We start from the raw sequence: 24,507 nt of genomic DNA on the forward strand, positions 1-24,507 counted from the left end.
CCCTGTATATAGGATGGTATTGAACTGACCCTGTATATAGGATGGTATTGAACTGACCCTGTATATAGTGTGGTATTGAACTGACCCTGTATATAGTATGGTATTGAACTGACCCTGTATATAGGATGGTATTGAACTGACCCTGTATATAGGATGGTATTGAACTGACCCTGTATATAGGATGGTATTGAACTGACCCTGTATATAGGATGGTATTGAACTGACCCTGTATATAGGATGGTATTGAACTGACCCTGTATAGAGGATGGTATTGAACTGACCCTGTATAGAGGATGGTATTGAACTGACCCTGTATATAGGATGGTATTGAACTGACCCTGTATATAGGATGGTATTGAACTGACCCTGTATATAGGATGGTATTGAACTGACCCTGTATATAGTATGGTATTGAACTGACCCTGAATATAGTATGGTATTGAACTGATCCTGTATATAGGATGGTATTGAACTGACCCTGTATATAGGATGGTATTGAACTGACCCTGTATATAGGATGGTATTGAACTGACCCTGTATATAGGATGGTATTGAACTGACCCTGTATATAGTATGGTATTGAACTGACCCTGTATATAGGATGGTATTGAACTGACCCTGTATATAGGATGGTATTGAACTGACCCTGTATATAGTATGGTATTGAACTGACCCTGTATATAGTATGGTATTGAACTGACCCTGTATATAGTATGGTATTGAACTGACCCTGTATATAGGATGGTATTGAACTGACCCTGTATATAGGATGGTATTGAACTGACCCTGTATATAGTATGGTATTGAACTGACCCTGTATATAGTATGGTATTGAACTGACCCTGTATATAGGATGGTATTGAACTGACCCTGTATATAGGATGGTATTGAACTGACCCTGTATATAGTATGGTATTGAACTGACCCTATATATAGGATGGTATTGAACTGACCCTGTATATAGGATGGTATTGAACTGACCCTGTATATAGGATGGTATTGAACTGACCCTGTATATAGTATGGTATTGAACTGACCCTGTATATAGTATGGTATTGAACTGACCCTGTATATAGGATGGTATTGAACTGACCCTGTATATAGGATGGTATTGAACTGACCCTGTATATAGGATGGTATTGAACTGACCCTGTATATAGGATGGTATTGAACTGACCCTGTATATAGTATGGTATTGAACTGACCCTGTATATAGGATGGTATTGAACTGACCCTGTATATAGGATGGTATTGAACTGACCCTGTATATAGGATGGTATTGACTGACCCTGTATATAGTATGGTATTGAACTGACCCTGTATATAGGATGGTATTGAACTGACCCTGTATATAGGATGGTATTGAACTGACCCTGTATATAGGATGGTATTGAACTGACCCTGTATATAGTATGGTATTGAACCGACCCTGTATATAGTATGGTATTGAACTGACCCTGTATATAGGATGGTATTGAACTGACCCTGTATATAGGATGGTATTGAACTGACCCTGTATATAGGATGGTATTGAACTGACCCTGTATATAGGATGGTATTGCAAAAAAAAAAAAAATCCTCTCACTGTCAACTGCGTTTATTTTCAGCAAACTTAACATGTGTAAATATTTGTATGAACATAACAAGATTCAACAACTGACATAAACTGAACAAGTTCCACAGACATGTGACTAACAGAAATGGAATAATGTGTCCCTGAACAAAGGGGGGGGGTCAAAATCAAAAGAAACAGTCAGTATCTGGTGTTGCCACCAACTGCATTAAGTACTGCAGTGCATCTCTTCCTCATGGACTGCACCAGATATGCCAGTTCTTGCGTGAGATGTTACCCCACTCGTCCACCAAGGCACCTGCAAGTTCCCGGACATTTCTGGGGGGGGGATGGCCCTAGCCCTCACCCTCCTCCGATCCAACAGGTCCCAGACGTGCTCAATGGGATTGAGATCCGGGCTCTTCGCTGGCCATGGCAGAACACTGACATTCCTGTCTTGCAGGAAATCACACACAGAAAGAGCAGTATGGCTGGTGGCATTGTTATGCTGGAGGGTCATGTCAGGATGAGCCTGCAGGAAGGGTACCACATGAGGGAGAAGGATGTCTGTCTTCTCTGTAATCCACAGCGTTGAGATTGCCTGCAATGACAACAAGCTCAGTCCGATGATGCTGTGACACACCGCCCCAGTCCATGAAAGAACCTCCATATCAATCCCGCTCCAGAGTACAGGCCTCGGTGTAACGCTCATTCCTTCAACGATAAAAGCGAATCCGACCATCACCCCTGGTGAGACAAAACCGCGACTCGTCAGTGAAGAGCACCTTTTGCCAGTCCTGCCTGGTTCAGTGACGATGGGTTTGTGCCCATAGGCGACTTTGTTGCCGGTGATGTCTGGTGAGGACCTGCCTTACAACAGGCCTACAAGCCCTCAGTCCAGCCTCTCTCAGCCTATTGCGGACAGTCTGAGCACTGATGGAGGGATTGTGCGTTCCTGGTGTAACTCGGGCAGTGTTGTTGCCATCCTGTACCTGTCCCACATGTGTGATGTTCGGAAGTACCGATCCTGTGCAGGTGTTGTTACACGTGGTCTGCCACTGCGAGGACGATCAGCTGTCCGTTCTGTTTCCCTGTAGCACTGTCTTAGGCGTCTCACAGTACGGACATTGCAATTTTTTGCCCTGGCCACATCTGCAGTCCTCATGCCTCCTTGCAGCATGCCTAAGGCACGTTCACGCAGATGAGCAGGGACCCTGGGCATCTTACTTTTGGTGTTTTTCAGAGTCAGTAGAAAGGCCTCTTTAGTTTCCTAAGTTTTCATAACTGTGACCTAAATTGCCTACCGTCTGTAAGCTGTTAGTGTCTTAACGAGCGTTCCACAGGTGCATGTTCATTAATTGTTTATGGTACATTGAACAAGCATGGGAAACAGTGTTTAAACCCTTTACAATGAAGATCTGTGAAGTTATTTGTATTTTTAGGAATTATCTTTGAAAGACAGGGTCCTGAAAAAGGGTTTGAGTTTATATAGTATGCTAACTTACTTCATTTCTTCCTATTCTAATTTCTTGTGTTTCTTTTCTAGTATTAGATTGTTATTGACTATTGCATTGTTGGGTTTAGAGCTGGCAAGAAAGGTATTTCACTGTACTTTTGCATGTGACATTAAAACTTGAAACTATATTGAAACTACTGTGATATTGATTAATTATATTATATTCAACCCATTCAAACCTTTGCGACAGTCAAACTGTTCCTTAAAAAAAACACTTCCCCAGCCTCCCGAGTGGCGCAACAGTCTAAGGCACTGCATCGCAGTGCTAGAGGCATCACTACAGACCCGGGTTCGATCCAGGGCTGTTTCACAACCGGCCGTGATGAAGAGTCCCCTAGGGCGGCGGCACACAATTGGCCCAGCGTCGTCCGGGATAGGGTAGGGTTTGGCCGGGGGGGCTTTACTTGGCTCATCGCGCTCTAGTGACTCCTTGTGATGAGAGGGGGGCCTGCAGGCTGACCCCCAGTCGTCAGGTGAACGGTGTTGGTACAGCTGGCCTCCGGGTTAAGCTGGCGGGTGTTGAGAAGTGCGGTTTGGTGGATCATGTTTCGAGGGAGAGTTACTTGACCTTCGCCTTTCCCGAGCTCGTTGGGGAGTTGCAGCGATGAGAGAAGATCGAAATTGGGGAGAAAAAGTGGGTCAAATACAAATATGTATATTCTCCCAGTCTGGTTTTATCAAAAACATTGTACATTCACAATTCACACAGACATCTCCGTCCTACTCTTCCTCAGTTTCAATCTCAAATCCTGGCCCATATAGCTGTCAATAGTACATTATTTTCTGTTCCTAACTCTCACTCACAGCTCCCTCTGAAGCTCATGTCCTCAAGCCTGGCTCCTCATTCATAGACACACTATGATTGCACCGAGAATAAACCGACATCAGATAAAAACAACACAATCAAAACAGAGAAACTAAACGGGGTAGTTTTGTTGTGGGAAGTGCGTTGCAGTGGAAGACTCTTCTTACACCCCTGGTGCGCTCCCATCTCTCCAGCTGGGATCAGAGATTAGGAAAGAGTGGAAAGCTCTGAAGGTGCCTTTCGGAATTCTAAAAGCGTTGCGAACGGAGTTCAGGGCCGAGGAGAGACGTGAGAGATGTAGGAATCACCAGAGGAATCCCAACAGGGGGTGTTTGGCTGGGGGGAGAGGCATCCTTAAACACAGTTTTGTCTGGACACAACATCACAGGGATTTTAAAGGGAGGGGTGAAGGGTTCGTCAGTGACAGAAAAAGTTCAGAATGGCTTTGAGCAGTTTGAGGCTGGGACTTGAAATGGTCGCCATGCATCTTTAGGCAGGTGTCTACAGAACAGTGGAGGGGAGAACAGAGAGGGTGGCACTGCCAGGGCCTGGCGGCTTGCTCTCAGCACAGAGACCCCTGCTGGGACCTGACTGGCACAGTGGGCACATGGCACGGGGATAGCCGTCTGCTCCATGTTCATGGAGCCTCTATAATAAGTCTGTCATTGCTAAAAGCAGATTAATGCCTGTGAGAGCAATCTTTCATTTAACATCATATCTCCCTTATAGGAAATTATCTCTTCAGTTTTTTTCCCCCATTTTAAAGTCTCCAACAGTTTACAGGCACACTATACATTCCGGGCCTTCTAGCGATCCCCTTCATCCTTTTAAATAGCGTAAAGCTGAGCGATTAAGCAACATTTCTGTTATTTTCTGTTTTTTAAACAACTAATTGACCGATATTGGTTCAATTATTTGAATTCCATTTAGTTTGGTTTCTCTAGAAAGAAATCAGATCTGATGTAGTAGTGAGCTGTAGTTTCCAACAGGCCTATATTCTACATAGTTTAGCGCAGAAAACGTGGTAATTAACTACAATAACCATAATCCATTGCGTGTCCACTTGTCCGGTCTGTGTGGGGCGCGGAGATAGGGAGAGGAAGAGACAGCAGAATGTGCGATTGAGAGGGATAGAGAGCAGTTGCTTCGTGAGGTATCTCTATCTGAAAATACATGATCTAAGTAATTGACAGTTGGTATTCAGCAGTCATAAAAGTATGCCTTATTTACTTTGAAGAACTACTAAAATAGTGATTTTGTCAGACAGCATAGGCAGCAGCTCTATAGTGATGAGATGATGACTTGGAATGAAATAATAAAGTCATCAAATAAAATAAATGTAATATACACAACAACTGAAATAAGTCATGTGAATATATTATTGTTAATAAGCGATAAGCAGTTACAGCACTCAACCAACTTAATTCATAGTGCATTTCATCTTTAAAATAATCATATCTAAACCGAAAGAATCGAACCGAAACGAGCTCAAAAAGCACTAAAGTAGCGACAACAGTGACTACGAGAAGACTAGACAGAGGGGAAGAAAAGAAAGAGGGACAAAGTGTTGCACATCAAGTACTTTTTTGATTCCCTATAAAACGTCCACTCTTAAGAAAGCCAATGAAAATTGGCTTGGATAAAGAAAGCAATCTCAATTGATTTAAGCCCCTGAAAAACTTTCAAATAGCCTGTACCTCGAGCTCTTAAACGTCTCTGGAGGACATAAATCTCTCTCTCTCTCTCTCTCTAATCCTTAAATACAGTCTGAAGAAGCGAGAGGATTCACATCTATTCAGTTTGTCGAGTCATTCGAATGCCTTGCTCCCCAGTTGTCACTTCAGTTATTACTTTCAAACCCAATTCTTCCTCCCTTCATTGCTCCACCTATGTAGGAGGAACATGCCCTTCTGGCTGCGTGGCTTCATAACTTCCCAGGACTTTGAGAAGTCTTTGCTCCAGAGCCTTTGGGAGCAGGATGGACAGGACTGATGCCAAAAACAGTGTCCGGTGGCGGGGAAACAGGGCAGGCCAGTCCCTGGTGGTGATGGGGGGCCTGGAAGGAGAGAGGACAGCGCTAGCTCTGCCTGTAAGCTAATTAGCTCTGATGGAGAGAGAGAGAGAGGGATGGAGAAAGAGAAAGAGGGAGGGAGAGAAAGAGAGAAACGGGGAGAGAGAAAGAGAGTGCTCCAGAAAAAAAATTAAATAACAAGACGACCTCCTGAAATCGCACCAGCCTTTCGAAATAGCTGACCCACTTGTAGACACACTTTCTATATCTGCCTGTCCTCGATGCAGTAACCTATATAGGTTTGCAGTATCTACACACGGGAGACTAAAAATGGGCAACTCATCTGCTGCTGCTGAGTAAAGTAACCTGTAAAACTAGGCAACGGGTCGCCAGCTGGTGCCATGATCATGTACGGTTTAGAATGTGGTCATGTGGAATGCATGTTTCAGTACATTAAACAGCTGATATATCCAAAGTGTGTGAGAGGGGACACACATCTTCACACCCCACTTTTCTTAACACCACTTCTCTAAAAAGAAGAGGGACGCACGCTTGAGAAGAACAACAGCCCCTAAGACTTACGGAACGCAATAGCATAATATATGCGGGTTCTTGTCACCGGCACAATCTCCACTTCGCACCGTGTTCTTTTCAGTGATGACACTCAAGGCCAAGTATAATGGGGTGCTGACACACATTTGTGTTGCATTAGAGGCCCCGAACCGACAGAGAGGCAATTACAGGGGGCCATTTGAATGTGCATTATGGAAACACATTAGTAAGAATAGCAAACAAAGACTAGAGACATTTAACGAGGAGAAGAAAAAAAAGACACACAAGCTTATCTTTCTATGGGCACAGAAATGCTGCGGCCACTAAAAGCCATCTCAGAGTGATAGAAGATAAATGATGGCGATGATGAACCCTGCTTTCAGTGCTTTCTCCTCTGCTTAGCTGTAGGCAAACAGCGTGTGACGGCAGCAATATAAATGAGGACTAACAGCACCCCTCCTCCAAGACAACCACCCTTCCCAGGTTTAACAAAGTGATTAAGTGACCATTTTGGTCTATATGTGCTTCGCCACATTGTACAGACAAACCTTTCGTACAAGAAACTCCTAGAGTTAATAAAAGAGCACACATAGCCGACACGCACGTTTTGTTGTCAGTCACATCATGTCATTTTCAGAACTGTATCTTAAATCTAGTTATGCGGTCATCGTGAGAAACATGTTGATGTGTGCTGTGTGTGTGTGTAAAGGACTACTTAGCCTAGTTAAAGGTGCACTATGCAGAAATTACGATGCCATTTCCTGGTTGCTAAAACTCCTAATTTCAGTTTATGTGACAAACTAAGCTAGTGTAGTGTAGAGAATCATTGTACCATCTAAACCGCCAGGAAATATATTTTTTCCATCACCAAAAATATTGTATTTTCAGCTGTTTGAAACTGGTGTACAAAACCGAAAGTAAAAGACGCAAAGATGAAACTTAAGAACAGGAAGCATAGAAATAGCGTACATAGAACAGATCTACCACTTCTTAGACTTACTTTCGAGTAGAATGACAGATCTATAACTCACATTTCTATGTGGATTTGGTCACGTTGCCCCAAACATTTACATATTGCAACTTTAAAAACGATATCCATTGTAAATTTTGTGGGGAAAGTGGGGAAAGTTTCCAGAGACAACTAGGAAGAAGCAAACTCTGTATGCTTTTTTTGATGTTGTTGCTATTGCAGGAAAGCCTTTTTTAGGCAGTCATCTGTTACGGCCCCCATGTTCCCAGACTGTTCCAACTCCCTAAGCCAGGCAGGCCATGTCATCTGCTGCAGGCTAAACTGAACACAGAGCTCTCAGGGAATAGACGTCACTTTATAATGGCAATGAGATACCACTGAAGCTACGGTGTATCTGGGACATCTCCAAAAGGAAAGGTATATGTGAGACCATATTCAATTGTAAAGACGACAGATGCTAAACCGCCTGGGAGCCTCCGCAGTTTCAAATGGAGATGTGTACTCACCTCTGATCCAGGGCGGTCTGTCTGCGTGGTTCTGTCAGCTTTTTGGCAGATGGGTTTCAGGGCAGCTTTGGCACTCTCCTGTACACAGAACACACAGACCAACATTAGGAATTGCACCCATACTAGGGGCCAGGAGTTTTCCCAGGTCAGGTTACGGGGTCAGGAAAAACTCCTGACCCCGTATATCATAGTTAGGGCCAGAAGTTTTGGCTTGATCAAGTGGCCTGACAATGAGAAATCCCAGGCCCTGGTCTTACTGTATACAGTACATCATTGGTCTTACTACCACATGCAAAAAAAACAATGTAGAAAAAATATTCAACTCCATCCAAGGCCACAAACCTCAAAACCACTGGGTCATGAACGTTTTTTGAAAGACACGCCGGGAGGATTTCGCAACCAAACCTTGGACCATGGTACCTTGCAAAGTGCACCAGAGAAAACAAAAGGCTAATAAAAACAGACAGGTAGTGCTGGCCAATGCGCTGCGAGGCCTCACTCTGGCATAATGAATACTTCTCAGCTGGCAGATTTAGCAGCAGGCTGGAGGGGAGATTGGCTAAGAGCTGCCCTCTCCTTGAAAATACCGCCCTTTTTTGGAGGGGGGGGGGGGGTGCTGCCGACGATTCCCCTGCAAATGATGCTGGTGAGCATTACGTTCTGTTAATATCAATTCTATCAATCAGGGTTTCAATTCTTGTTAGCAATCTGAGGCATATGTCCTGAATTAAAGTGGGTTATGCTGTGGCAGCAACCATGGCTGGTGAATGCCGCATGCAATCTGCCCGGAGAGGATCGTCACACCACCAGCGCCAGGCTTCAAACAGTACGGAGGTCTCCCAACATCACTCGTCTTTGGCTAAGATCCTTGTTTCATGAGGATTCTGATTGATTGGACCATTCTTATCTAAGCTGGGCCAACACCACATTGCTTAGTGTGTTTTCTTATGGACCATATGGTAGTCTGAAGAGAAGGAGAGAGGAGCAATCGGTACCTAGAACCAGAATGTGCAAACACACAGATGTCAAACGGGAGCTGACTCTGCGGGGCATACTGGCAGTGATAGACATTATGGCATGTTATATATAAAACATGACAAATGAAGCCTCGGAAGCAATATGTCAAATTATACATGTTACTCAGTACAATACCAACAGCTCTACAAACCCAGAAAAACACTTTACATTCCCGACTTGCATTTGGTTTATTTTGGGAACATAAAATCTCCATTAAAAACAACAACAAACAAAATGACTTGTTTCGGTTTTCAAATCAAATACAAAGCTAGGTAAAAAAAATAATAATAATAATTTTGCTTTCTAAATTTGATCAAATGCGATCAAAGCCAATTAAAATAAACATTCAACAACACTACTTTTCCCTTTGTTAGTCAATCTTCATATTTCTCTTTAATCTATATTATGAAGGGGAGAGGAGAGCAGTGCTGAGTGTGATAAGCTGGAGAGAAAGTCCTAAACAAGGAAAGAAATGGAGAGGGGGAGAGTTAGAGAGAGATATAAGTCTCCTAAGTGCCCTCTACTGTTGTCAAAGGAACGGCTAGAGGCTGAGGTGCTGTCTGTGTGCACCATGCTGAGGTGCTGTCTGCGTACACCATGCTGAGGTGCTGTCTGCGTACACCATGCTGAGGTGCTGTCTGCGTGCACCATGCCATGCCGAGGTGCTGTCTGCGTGCACCATGCCGAGGTGCTGTCTGTGTGCACCATGCTGAGGTGCTGTCTGCGTACACCATGCTGAGGTGCTGTCTGCGTGCACCATGCCGAGGTGCTGTCTGCGTGCACCATGCCGAGGTGCTGTCTGCGTGCACCATGCCGAGGTGCTGTCTGCGTGCACCATGCCGAGGTGCTGTCTGCGTGCACCATGCTGAGGTGCTGTCTGCGTGCACCATGCTGAGGTGCTGTCTGCGTGCACCATGCTGAGGTGCTGTCTGTGTGCACCATGCTGAGGTGCTGTCTGTGTGCTCTGTGCTAAGGTGCTGTCTGAGTGCACCATGCTGAGGTGCTGTCTGTGTGCCCTGTACTGAGGTGATCTCTGTGTGCCCTGTGCTGAGGTGCTGTCTGAGTGCACCATGCTGAGGTGCTGTCTGCATGCACCATGCTGAGGTGCTGTCTGCGTGCACCATGCTGAGGTGCTGTCTGTGTGCACCATGCTGAGGTGCTGTCTGTGTGCCCTGTGCTGAGGTGCTGTCTGAGTGCACCATGCTGAGGTGCTGTCTGCGTGCACCATGCTGAGGTGCTGTCTGTGTGCACCATGCTGAGGTGCTGTCTGTGTGCCCTGTGCTGAGGTGCTGTCTGCATGTACCATGCTGAGGTGCTGTCTGAGTGCACCATGCTGAGGTGCTGTCTGCGTGTACCATGCTGAGGTGCTGTCTGCGTGTACCCTGCTGAGGTGCTGTCTGAGTGCACCATGCTGAGGTGCTGTCTGCGGACCCAGTTGTTTCTGCAACTATTAAAAGACAGCACATGTGCATCCTGAGAAGTCACTAGTGCACCTCCCGTATCCCATTCTGTATCGAATTGTACTATATATCAGAAGTGAACTGAATTTCTAATGGAAGAACCCACATACATTACATTCAATGCTCAGACATTCTTCTCACACAGTGCTACAGTGTGCCTCTCACCAGTTCAGCCTGCAGTTGGAGGATCAGCTCGTCCTTCTCCCTCAGCTGCAGCACCAGAGCCTCTTCCCTCCCCGGCTCCTGGAATGAAGAGCAGAGAAAGTCAAACACTACTTCAGGAGGATACACAGGGGAAGGTGAACACTGAGCATAGAGCCACCACATTTTTTATTTTACCTTTATTTAACTAGGCAAGTCAAGTTAAGAACAAATGTCTATTTACAATGGTGGCCTACCCCGGCTAAACCCTAACCTGGACGACGCTGGGCCAATTGTGCGCCGCCCTATGGGACCCACAATCACGGCCGGTTGTGACACAGCCTGGAATCAAACCAGGATCTGAAGTGACGCATCTAGCACTGAGATGCAGTGCCTTAGACCGCCGCGCCGCTTGGGAACCACCACACTCGGGAGCCAACCACATCACTACCATAGAAGAGAAGGTAATGTCTAGAATGTGGAGTCAGAACACAGGCCACTGTATTGTGGAGTCAGAACACAGGCCACTGTATTGTGGAGTCAGAACACAGGCCACTGTATTGTGGAGTCAGAACACAGGCCACTGTATTGTGGAGTCAGAACACAGGCCACTGTATTGTGGAGTCAGAACATAGGCCACTGTATTGTGGAGTCAGAACACAGGCCACTGTATTGTGGAGTCAGAACACAGGCCACTGTATTGTGGAGTCAGAACACAGGCCACTGTATTGTGGAGTCAGAACACAGGCCACTGTATTGTGGAGTCAGAACACAGGCCACTGTATTGTGGAGTCAGAACACAGGCCACTGTATTGTGGAACAGGGGAAGTGGGGAGCAGGACAGAAAGAGAGGGCGGAGAGCAGGGTGAAGAGTCTGTGTACAGTATGTGCTCTCCCTCTGGTAAACTTAATATGAACTATGGCTGCATCACAGCAAATACAGCACTTCTTTCTCCATGACCTTGTCTGGTCAGCAGCCAGTAAGGGGAGGCAGGCCCTAGCAACCATATATGGCCAACGCCCTAACCACAATGCTCTACCTGCCGCCCCGATTATAAACTGGTTAACAACAATATTAGAGCAGTAAAAAAAGAAATGTTTTGTCATACCCGTGGTATTCAGTCTGATATACCATGGCTGTCAGCCAATCAGCATTCAGGGTTTTAAACGTGACCCAATGTTGCAAATCTGAATTGGCTTTAGTTCCTTCCACTGCTTTATTCCTGTTGTTTTCTTTGGGGTTTTCTGAACACAACATTAAATCCCCGTCGGCCATTGTTTTCTGACCCTCTGTTACTCTCAAATAACCCCCCCCCCACGAAAACAAAACCATGCGTGGGCGGAAAGTTTGTCTCTTTCTGAAACAGACCATGTCATATTAGTCCGTTAATGCCATGGAAGCCTGTGTTTTTGTCTTCCGTGGTGGGGTCGCGTCCTGAGGAGGTCACACAGAGTAAACAGGGAACTGTAACATCCTCTAAACCCGCCGCCTGAGGGGAATCCTTAAATCTGTCTTCATTAGAGATGTTCACGGACAGGCACTTTATCTGCACATTACCATAGAAGAGGGAGAGAGAGACAGACAGAGCGAGACTGGGTCCCCAGCCCAACCCACCCTCGCCACCCCTATGAATATACAACAGAACAACACGTAGGCAGCCTCTCTCCCTCCCCACAATGAGCCTGACCACCCAAGGTTAACAAAGTTGGGCTGAATGTCTGTATAGTGACCCTATTGGTCAGCCTAATTCGCAGTGAGGGTAGAATGTTTACAGCAAATGTGGCCGGGCCCTGGGCAAAAACAGCAGTAAGGCACGCACACACACACACACACCTTAACAGCACCTCAAGGAGACAGCCAGGCTGCGGAAGGTTTCTAAGAGTTCAGGTTTATCTGCAGCCTCACCCGGCCTCTGGACAGGATGTCAGAAAGTGTTGCCTTTCCTGCCACTTCTTTGTACAGAGACAACACAAAAGTGTTTGGGGAAAAGGTTACGCGGAAGACGTCAGGCGATGGATGAGCTTGGCATTCCGCTGCGATCACTCCATCCAAGGAGGAGTGATGAGAGAGCACCCACCATGCCGCTGCCTGCTCCCATTCCCCAGCCGTACGCCGGCGCTGTGCTCTCCACGGGAGCCGCTTTCCAAGGGCGCTAATTATAAAAAGGAAGGGATGGCAAATGTTCGCTAAAGGAAGTTTTGCTCAAAGTAGGACAAGGAGTGACATGGTTTCGTCTCAGGTGGGTTCCAGGGCTTTATTTTTAAACTCAGATTTTTCTGGAACGGCAGGACGAGTCCCACCACTCTCCCCTTTCATCCAACAATGTCAGATGCACGGGCTCTCTCTCTCTCTCTCTCTCTCTCTCTCTCTCTCTCTCTCTCTCTCTCTCTCTCTCTCTCTCTCTCTCTCTCTCTCTCTCTCTCTCTCTCTCTCTCTCTCTCTCTCTCTCTCTCTCTCTCTCTCTCTCTCTCTCTCTCTCTCTCTCTCTCTCTCTCTCTCTCTCTCTCTCTCTCTCTCTCTCTCTCTCTCTCTCTCTCTCTCTCTCTCTCTCTCTCTCTCTCTCTCTCTCTCTCTCTCTCTCTCTGAGGAGGAGGAGGAGGAGGAGGAGGAGGAGATGGACCAGAGCGTCACATGGCGCTCCTTCTGCATAGTGTTCCTGCTCCTGCTGGTGCATAGTGTTCCTGCTCCTGCTGGTGCGGCTGCTCCATGTAGGTCAGTAAAGAGGTCACAAACACAAACACACACACACACACACACACACACACACACACACACACACTCACACACCCACACACATAAACCTAATTTCCACTCATGCGCTCTTTACTCCACAAGCGCCACAAAAACTCTGCTGCCAACCACCAAACTAAACCATCTTAGAAAACCCTAACAAAAACCCATTTGATAAATCCTCCACTGCCACCCCGAGACTTCCCCAAAGGGATTCATTAATGAGATCATCTCATCTAGATCAAATTCCACTGATGCAATGAGGGAGAAAGGCTCAGGTTGCTGTGGCACTTTAAGGTGCAGACGGACTGGAACAGGTTTTTGATCTTTTAAAGAACTGCAGGTGGTAGAAAACACATCTAAATGTGTCCAGACTGGAGAAAGCTTTAGAGGTTTATTATACAGCACAGTCGAGATACAGTGGGGAGAACAAGTATTTGATACACTGCCGATTTTGCAGGTTTAAATTAATTACTTAAAAATCATACAATGTGATTTCCTGGATTTTTGTTTTAGATTCCGTCTCTCACAGTTGAAGTGTACCTATGATACAAATTACAGACCTCTAAATGCTTTGTAAGTAGGGAAAACCTGCAAAATCGGCAGTGTATCAAATACTTGTTCTCCCCACTATAGATACCCCTTGTGGTTGAGCCTTGCGGAGGTGATCTGTTAGCTGTGAAAAAACCATTACCTTGAGGGGCAGTGACTTCTCACTACAAGGGCTGATGGGGAGAGAATGAAGGATGCTTGTAGGGCTTGTGTCAGTGCTCTGAGGGAGAGAGGTGACATTCAGAAATGTTATTGTTATATTTGTAATAACATGCACACATCCTAAAATGATTACATTCTTAATTTATTATTTCAATAAAATATTATTTTGAGGTGAGAGGACAACATGTCAATAGGAATATGATAAATATACTGTAACGGGAAGTTGAAAATAACACACAGTACAGACAGGAGAAAGACTGTTACAACACTGACCATTCATGTCATTTGATGCCTTCTTGCCTCATTTACAGTGACATCAAGACTATCGTACAGCGTCTCATCACATCCAGGTTCAGTTATACATCTATTATCATGCTTCAATATATAGAATATCCTAACTCTAACAGGGTAATCATCTTCAGATATTATGTGATTGGATGCCCTTAAAGTGAAGCAGTGGGTATTGGGCACTTACAGGTGTAGTGTATATATAGTCAGACAGACTAGTCTGACCCAGAATGTTTGAACTTTGATCAATGTGTATCTCCACATGCATGTTTAAGGTCACATGTATCCTACAGGCTGGTGTAGAAATGTCCAGACAATTAGATAAGGTTCAGTTAAAACCCCTTTCAATTTCGGCATGGCGCTGCCTGAAAGCATTCATTTGAATAACGTTTTATTTGAGGTGCCAGAGCTCAGTGACCAGAGATGATAAATTAATAATGTAGCCCCCAGCCCACTTTGATACACTTTAATCATACTGAAATCAGAAATCAAGAATTGAAATACTTAAAATAACTAAAGGCATTTTACCCCCTTTAAACTTGGCATTCAAAAGGGTATTCAGAGCCTCTGTGAAAAGCATCCGGTGCAATAACGTATTTTTTTGCCTGAGCAGAAAGGCCCAGAGCCTCTGTGTTTTATCCAATATTAGACTGTTTTATTCTGTATGTGTAAAGGATGAAACACCACAAGAGGAGGAGAAAAGCATATAACAGAGAATAAGACAATGTCTCGCTCGAATCATCTTGTGATCTGTTTGCGTTCGTTTGGATCTCAGTTTAAACACAACAGCAGGCAGATGCTACTAGAGGGAGGTGTCATCCAATAACAACACAGGGAGATGTGAATTACAGCTGTCTTGTCACCAAATAATATATTCAGACTGTTACGGTCTTTTTGCCAGAGCAGCCGCTTGGTACTGTAGGACTGGGTCTTGTCCATGGCCATTGTAGAATGGATTGCAAGAAATTAAATGTTAACCAAACACCGTGGAATCTGCTGGGACGATAGCAATGTGTGATTTCTCGTCTAATCAGCCATTACACAAATAGCTAATCACTTTATAATAGTTGGATGTAATTTGATTGCGTTTTAGCCACTCCAGATACTATCCATTCCCAGAATCAAAACCCTCATTAAATAAACAAAGGCGTTTAAAAAGCTGTGGAGGGCACGGCGTCGGGTGAGGCTTTAACAAGCTCCCAGCTTCCTTGAGTGACAACGCCAAAAGCTCATAGCTATTCAAATAAACAAATGTAAGTACTTGTTGTTGAGGTACTTGTTGTTGAGGTTTAAAAATACCATGTTCAGGCCTTTGATAGAGGAGAATACCGGTAGATGAAGGCTGGCTGGTCTGCTGCAGGGGCATCTACCATTCTGATGTAGGCTACATCACATGTTGCTCTCAATTGGGTGATTAATGCCATTGACTAGGGTCTTTCTTATGCTCATGGTTAAGTTTCTATCCATGGCTATGTGGTCATCAATTAAACTTGCAGGGAAAACCCTTGGAATTGATGATGCATTCATGGGTCATGTCACCCCTCCCTCCACAGTCACCCCCTCCCTCCCTCCATGCTCCCTCCATCTACACTCCTTCCCTCCCTCCCTCCCTCCCTCCCTCCCTCCCTCCCTCCCTACCTCCAGTCACTCCCTCCCCCCTCACTTCCTCCCATCATCCTCCTCCACCCCCACCCCTCACTCCACCCTCTCCCCTTCTCCTCACCACCCTCCCTCCCTCCAAAACTGGTGTAACGTGAGACAGGTGGTCCTACTGTAGCCTACCTCCTGCAGGGTCCTCCGGAGGCGCAGCAGCAAGGTCTTGACGGAGGTGCAGTCTTGCTGCATCAGCCTAAGGGGCAGTGCCTCTAGCCCCGGGGCCTCGTCCTCCCGGCCCAGGCACCAGTCAGCAGGCAGCAGGGTAGTGGGCCGGCTCGGCTCCCTGGAACACAAGCACAGAACCACCGTCACACCTGTGCGCAAGCACACACACACACACACACACACACACACACACACACACGCTTACTTACTTAAAAGCGGGCCATATTCAAAGATACAGTACATCCTAAGTTAAAATAAGATTAAGCCATTTAGCAAATGATTTTATCCAGAGCGACATACAGGGCTCCCGAGTGGCGCAGCAGTCTAAGGCACTGCATCTCGGTGCTAGGGGCGTTACTACAGACCCTGATTCGATTCCAGGCTGTATCACAACCGGCCGTGATTTGGAGTCCCATAGGGCGGCGCACATTTGGCCCAGCGTTGTCCGGGTTAGGGTTTGGCAGGCGGTAGGCCGTCATTGTAAATAAGAATTTGTTATTAACTGACTTGCTTAGTTAAATAAAGGTTAAATAAAAAATACAATCATGCTTGCATACATTTTATGGACAGGTGGTCTCGGGAATTGAACCCACTATCCTGGAGTTGCAAGCGCAGACAGAAATATAAAGAAAGAAATATGTTAAAGACCAATAACAAATACTTCTACAATTCAAAACAGAAACTAGACTCACACAGAAACTAGACTCTCAACTAGACTTCCCTCCCATGTTGTCTGTTGTCTGTAGCTTGTGAGGTGTGGAAACACTTTGTTGCTTTTATGAATTTTGACTTGCTGCTTTTTGTTCTATGCTGCTCTGTCTATATGCTACGTCTTGCTTGTCCTATGTTGCTATGTCTTGCTTGTTCTATGTTGCTATTGTCTATATTGTAATTGTTTTTAATAACCTGCCCAGGGACTGCGGTTGAAAATTAGCCGGCTGGCTAAAACCGGCACTTACTGAAACGTTGATTAATGTGCACTGCCCCTGTAAAAAAAAAAAAAACTAAACTAAATTAAACTGGACTGGTTCAGATTGTCAGTTGTGTTCAGATTTTAGAACCATGGAATCTGTTCACAGCAGAGAATCTGAATAGTTTAGTTGAGTCTAGATTTTCTCCAATGGTCTGTATGAACTCTGTCTGATGATAAAACCCCTCATCATGCAGCCAAGGAGGTCCAGGTGTCACTTCAGAGCTGCTCCACACAACGCAGCCGAGAAAATTAACCACGTCTGCCAATATCAAGTGGATCTACTTCCTCGTGTGAGATGGTACTTCATTCCGACAGGACAGGAGCCGTGATTCATTACTTCCTATCAGCAATTGCCATCGCAGATATCCTTTGTCTACACAGGTATGAAAGGAATCTCTTGTTGAGCATTCCTCGTCAAACAAGATCGACTGTGGTAATTAGTGATATTGCTTCAGAGACTTCCACCTGACCAGAGCAATGAGAGATGAATGTGTCCAGATAACCTTATCCACAGATGAAGCCTCCATTTTAGTTCCTTATCCTCCTTTATTTCACTTTCTTATCCTCTTGTGCAAAATGGAGATGTAACCAAGGGGATTTAAATGTTTTGCTTGCAAATGAAACTGACTGCAACCCCAAATCCCCTCCAATTGTATTAATTGGAGAGGATTTCTTCCTTCCCAGACAATCGAGGCCATTGTGGTGAAGAAGACCATGTGTAAATTGGATATCTGCGAGATACATAAGACAGTCGTTGAAAGCTAAGCAAGTGTCCCTGCTTGTGTATTTAGAGTAAGTTCTGTTTTCCATCATGAACAACAACAAAACATTGTCCAATTCATGTGAAGTTGTAGAATAAACAACAGTTCTACACTGTCAGTTCTACACTGACATGTTCATATCTGCTAGCTAGCTGTTGACATGTTCATATCTGCTAGCTAGCTGTTGACATGTTCATATCTGCTAGCTAGCTGTTGACATGTTCATATCTGCTAGCTAGCTGTTGACATGTTCATATCTGCTAGCTAGCTGTTGACATGTTCATATCTGCTAGCTAGCTGTTGACATGTTCATATCTGCTAGCTAGCTGTTGACATGTTCATATCTGCTAGCTAGCTGTTGACATTTTTGATACTACTGTGCAGTGCGACTGCTCAAACGCTTGAAGACATTTTCAAAAGGTGAGTACAAAAACACCAAAGCGATTTCTAAAAACAGACAACAGAAAGAGAGCTAGCGGGCTGCATGCAAACACCAGGAAGGAAGCCTCATTATAAACAGTATCCATAACACTTAAACCAGGCGAGTTTCAGCACTGAAATAAAGATGCATTCACTAATGCAGTAATGACACCTATAAAACTACAAAATGAACATCGGCTTGATGAAATCATCAAGACAAGCGTTTTGTTGGGCAAACTAATAGCAAATAAATGCCTGAGAATATAAGGCATTGACGTAGGTAGGACAGTTGAGCTAGCAAAAAGAAGCCCTCCCAATCCCATGGAAATTACAGTTGGGTTTTAAAGACCGGAGACTTGAACAGAGCTCCTGACTGATGACACGATCCATCACACAGGCCTCCTCTGACTTCCCGTCTGTCGACCAATCACGCAGGCCAGATGGAGAGGGTCTCCCCCTCCTGAGTTTCTCTCTCCAAATGCAAACACACAAACTATAGATTTCAGAAAGGCAGAGGAGTCAAAAACGTCTAGAGAAAAAAAACATGTTTGCTTCACAGAACATTAAGCATAATTTGCTCAAGGGGATGTGAGGGAGTTGCAGAGGTTGGTTCTGTTGTGTTCTGTGTTGTTTTATTGTGTTCCGTGTGTGTTGGAGCCAAGGAGGCCTCACATCTTACAGGGTAGACACACGCACACGGCTGCAGACAGTCTCAGTGAGTTACAGGGTAGACACACACACACACGGCTGCAGACAGTCTCAGTGAGTTACAGGGTAGACACACGCACACGGCTGCAGACAGTCTCAGTGAGTTACAGGGTAGACACACGCACACGGCTGCAGACAGTCTCAGTGAGTTACAGGGTAGACACACGCACACGGCTGCAGACAGTCTCAGTGAGTTACAGGGTAGACACACGGACACGGCTACAGACAGTCTCCTCAGCAGAAGATTCATTCTCTACAGGAGGGTGGGGGGGTGGAGATTTCTCGCCAATGGATGATCAATCTTATTAATTTGTCCAGGCTGTGGATTAGGGATAATAGTAAGTGTCCTCTGATCTGGTTCTGGGTGTCTGTGCTGTACTCTGTAGGCCTGAAATGGTAGCTAATCTAACGCTGTTCCGTCCACATTTTGCGTACCGCGGCATTCAAACATGGCAGCAATGAAAACAAATGGTACTGTAGCAACTTTGTTGGCATCAAAATCTGGGCAGAACAGACTTGCTTGGGGCAAGAAACATGAGCAATGGACCTTAGACCTGTCATCAAGGCAAAGGGTGGCTACTTTGAAGAATCTCAAATATATTTTTGATTTGTTTAACTTTTTTGGTTACTACATGATTCCATATGTGTTATTTCATAGGGGAAATCTGTCCCTTTGGTCTGATGAGTCCAAATGAGTCTGTGTAAGATGCAGAGTATTTATGAACGGATGATCTCCACATGTGTGGTTCCCACCGTGAAGCATGGAGGAGGAGGTGTGATGGTGCTTTGTAAGGGCTATTTGACCAAGAAGGAGAGTGATGGAGTGCTGCATCAGATGACCTGGCCTCCACAATCACCCGACCTCAACCCAACTAAAATGGTTTGGGAAGAGTTGGAACACAGAGTAAAGCAAAAGCAGCCAACAAGTGCTCAGCATATATGGGAACTCCTTCAAGACTGTTGGAAAATCATTCCAAGTGAAGCTGGTTGAGATATTGCCAAGAGTGTGCAAAGCTGTCATCAAGGCAAAGGGTGGCTACTTTGAAGAATCAAAAATATATTTATATATATAACACTTTTTTGGTTACTATATGATTCCATATGTGTTATTTCATAGTTTTAATGTCTTAACTATTATTCTACACTGTAGAAAATAGGAAAACATTTGTGTGTGGTACTGTATATTACTAATTGCACCTGTGGACTACCATCATCACTTGTAAATAAAATAACAACTTGTGCACCTGATCCTGCCTCCTGCAACATTTCTGCTCTTACGACTACATCAAGGTCTCTATTTGACACTCCCAGACAGAAAAACACAGCAGGCCACATACTTCAATTCTCCCCAGGTTGATGGGTAAACCATCTGGAAAATAAGGTGTTGTCGTGCTTTCCGGGAAGTAGCTATTTTCCCCAAAATGCGTGTTGTTGCCCCCAGTTAGATGGTATAAGGGAAAGTGTCCTTTATTACCCTCCATCTAGCCAGGATTGTGCCAAAGTCACAGACTTGTGGTAATTGTAGTTGTGTGTATCCTCCCTTTTATTGGATCCTTTCTTTTAAATCTTTGACTAGGGTCTGTCTCTGTCTGTCTGTCTGCCTGTCTGTCTGTCTGTCTGTCTGTCTGTCTGTCTGCCTGCCTGTCTGTCTGCCTGTCTGTCTGCCTGCCCGTCTGTCTGCCTGTGTGTCTGTGTGTCTGTCTGTCTGTCTGTCTGTCTGTCTGTCTGTCTGTCTGTCTGTCTGTCTGCCTGCCTGTCTGTCTGTCTGTCTGTCTGTCTGCCTGACTGTCTGTGTGTCTGTCTGTCTGTCTACGTGTGTAATACATGATATCTAGGACAGCTCTTGGCACGGGATGACCAGCAAAACTGTCAAACTCTGTGTCTTAGTAGGGCCTGATGTGTTTCTGCTCCAAGCCATTTCTGTTGATTTGTTTACTCTAAGATGTTGGGACCTGTTTACCATTTACAAGCCCTAAAGCCTCTTAAAGTCAGCGAGGGCATTAGCCTACTAGTCATGACATACACAGACTGTAAAGTCACGCAAAAAAACTTGCAATGCTCGACTCCCCGTGCCTCCGTCACAACGCAATGTGTGCATTAAAACAACAAAAAACCAAGATGATGGAAGACATAAATACTGTTTAGAAATGACCAAGGTCATCCCAACCGACGTGAGGGCGCAGCCGACGTGAGGAAAACATTTAAACGTGTCAACCCTCGCAAGGCCGCGCCCTCAGAGCATGCGCAGACCAGCTGGCTGGTGTGTTTACGGACATATTCAATCAATCCCTATCCCAGTCTGTTGTTCCCACATGCTTCAAGAGGGCCACCATTGTTCCTGTTCCCAAGAAAGCTAAGGTAACTGAGCTAAACGACTACCGCCCCGTAGCACTCACTTCCGTCATCATGAAGTGCTTTGAGAGACTAGTCAAGGACCATATCACCTCCACCCTACCTGACACCCTAGACACATCCAATTTGCTTACCGCCCAAATAGGTCCACAGACGATGCAATCTCAACCACACTGCACACTGCCCTAACCCATCTGGACAAGAGGAATACCTATGTGAGAATGCTGTTCATCGACTACAGCTCGGCATTTAACACCATAGTGCCCTCCAAGCTCGTCATCAAGCTCGAGACCCTGGGACTCGACCCCGCCCTGTGCAACTGGGTACTGGACTTCCTGACGGGCCGCCCCCAGGTGGTGAGGGTAGGCAAAAACATCTCCACCCCGCTGATCCTCAACACTGGGGCCACACAAGGGTGCGTTCTGAGCCCTCTCCTGTACTCCCTGTTCACCCACGACTGCGTGGCCACGCACGCCTCCAACTCAATCATCAAGTTTGCGGACGGCAAAACAGTGGTAGGCTTGATTACCAACAACGACGAGACGGCCTACAGGGAGGAGGTGAGGGCCCTCGGAGTGTGGTGTCAGGAAAATAACCTCACACTCAACGTCAACAAAACTAAGGAGATGATTGTGGACTTCAGGAAACAGCAGAGGGAACACCCCCCTATCCACATCGATGGAACAGTAGTGGAGAGGGTAGTAAGTTTTGAGTTCCTCGGCGTACACATCACAGACAAACTGAATTGGTCCAACCACACAGACAGCATCGTGAAGAAGGCGCAGCAGCGCCTCTTCAACCTCAGGAGGCTGAAAAATTTGGCTTGTCACCAAAAGCACTCACAAACTTCTACAGATGCACAATCGAGAGCATCCTGTCGGGCTGTATCACCGCCTGGTACGGCAACTGTTCCGCCCACAACCGTAAGGCTCTCCAGAGGGTAGTGAGGTCTGCACAACGCATCACCGGGGGCAAACTACCTGCCCTCCAGGACACCTACACCACCCGATGTCACAGGAAGGCCATAAAGATCATCAAGGACAACAACCACCCGAGCCACTGCCTGTTCACCCCGCTATCATCCAGAAGGCGAGGTCAGTACAGGTGCATCAAAGCTGGGACCGAGAGACTGAAAAACAGCTTCTATCTCAAGGCCATCAGACTGTTAAACAGCCACCACTAACATTGAGTGGCTGCTGCCAACACACTGACTCAACTCCAACCACTTTAATAATGGGAATTGATGGGATATTATGTAAAATATATCACTAGCCACTTTAAACAATGCTACCTAATATAATGTTTACATACCCTACATTATTCATCTCATATGTATACGTATATACTGTACTCTATATCATCTACTGCATCTTTATGTAATACATGTATCACTAGCCACTTTAACTATGCCACTTTGTTTACATACTCATCTCATATGTATATACTGCACTCAATACCACCTACAGTATCTTGCCTATGCTGCTCTGTACCATCACTCATTCATATATCTTATGTACATATTCTTAATCCCCTTACACTTGTGTATATAAGGTAGTAGTTTTGGAATTGTTAGCTAGATTACTTGTTGGTTATTACTGCATTGTCGGAACTAGAAGCACAAGCATTTCGCTACACTCGCACTAACATCTGCTAACCATGTGTATGTGACAAATAAAATTGGATTTGATTTGATTTGAAATGCACCACCTCTGTAAATCACGGGTTGGTCGGTGCTGAGAGGACAGAGGATGATGAGTCTCATATCTAGGCCAGGTTTCAGGACTTCCTCCAACAGTAATGATCTGTACACACAAGACCGCGGTGAAAACATGTGTGTGCTCCCGTATGTGTGGCGCCGCTCTCTCCTGTCACTGGGCATCAAGATGAGGAGTTTGTCGTCAGGGTACACCTGCGATTCCACCGCCGGCATAATCTTTAAAACGCTACATCATTGCCACATATGCCCGTCTTAGTTCAGTGCAATTATCTCAAATGAGAGAGAAAGCGCGTGAGAGAAGTCAAATGAGAGAGAAAGAAAGCAATTACTGTTTTTTATTTTGTTGAGCAACAAAAACAAAGACGTTGGCTGATGCCTGGCAGGTAGTGGCAGGAGAGATTCAGAAGACTCTCTACGGGCTTAATTAACCAATGGCTGCTGTCAAACAGTCACTGGTTTGACCCTATAAATTGATCTGGTCCCCATCTAGTGTGTGCGTGCCCTTCGCTTGGCCAATATGTCTTCTGAATAGTGATGAGGCACCGTGAAAGGCCCGAGACAGTTCTCATGGCAACAAGCAAACACTGAAAGTGTCAAAATTAGAATCCTCATATGATTCTGTCTCATACAGTAATTTCCTACTAGACCCTCCTCTGTTGACTGAATCATTATTGTTTACTTACATGCAAAGGATGATGGGAAAACAGAATAACAGACGCAGCCATAGTTTATCAGAGAGACATCAATAAATCAGCAAATATCCTGAGGGTGAAATTCTAAGGAGGTTGAAACAAATGTCATGTGACTGAACAGAGGGGAAAACTTTACTTTGCTGCTTCTGGGGCCCTCCAGTTCTGGAGCTGTAAGACCTTGGACTGAGGTTGGCCCTGTCTCTGACAGTACACTGTGCAAAATCATTCCAAGCTCTGATTGGAAGAGAAAATGTTGATTTCTTTCCAGGTAGTCTCCAGGGTGGCATTCATTGGGGCACACACGTTTCAAAATGTTTAAGAACCCAAAAACGATGTCGAGAATTTCAGATAGCAATTCCTAGTTTTGTGGGAAAGGTTTTAAGATAGTTCTAACTAACGCACCACCTCCAACACAAAAACAACGATGAAACGCAGCATCAGGAAGAAAAAAACATTCTGAGAAATTCTGTCTGAATTCTCCAGAAGTGAATAAAAAAATAAACGTTGGCCACAGGAGAGCATGGCGAGACAAAGTAATAATCTAAATCCAAGACTTGTCTGGCACGAACAATGAAACTGAAGGGAATATCAAACTACACTGCAAACCTTTATTGCACACACAAATGTATTAAATCAATATTTCCCTGTTGTGATGGTTCATTTCTGTGGGGTGCACACACAAGACATGTTACACATTAAGGTAATACTCTGCATCAGCATGTTAGGCTAGGCCACGTCAAAAGGCTTCTCTAATAAAAATGATTAAGATAGCAATGATTTTGTTGCAATAAGACTTTTAT

General features: G+C 45.2%; 1 protein-coding gene across 2 annotated transcripts in view; it reads right to left on the reverse strand.

Annotated features, from left to right (window-relative positions):
• Positions 1–24,507, reverse strand: part of LOC109871885 (serine-rich coiled-coil domain-containing protein 1) — a 107,256-nt gene that overhangs the window by 48,110 nt on the left and 34,639 nt on the right. For both annotated transcript variants that reach the window (XM_031817226.1, XM_031817227.1), the window contains exons 6-9: positions 16,046–16,202; positions 13,956–14,033; positions 10,555–10,632; positions 7,913–7,990 (exon numbers count right to left, since the gene is read on the reverse strand). In XM_031817226.1, the coding sequence (XP_031673086.1) occupies positions 7,913–7,990; positions 10,555–10,632; positions 13,956–14,033; positions 16,046–16,202 (391 nt within the window). The remainder of the gene's footprint in view (positions 1–7,912; positions 7,991–10,554; positions 10,633–13,955; positions 14,034–16,045; positions 16,203–24,507) is intronic.

Source organism: Oncorhynchus kisutch, linkage group LG3, assembly GCF_002021735.2.
Source record: "Oncorhynchus kisutch isolate 150728-3 linkage group LG3, Okis_V2, whole genome shotgun sequence".
Taxonomy (NCBI): Eukaryota; Metazoa; Chordata; class Actinopteri; order Salmoniformes; family Salmonidae; genus Oncorhynchus; species Oncorhynchus kisutch.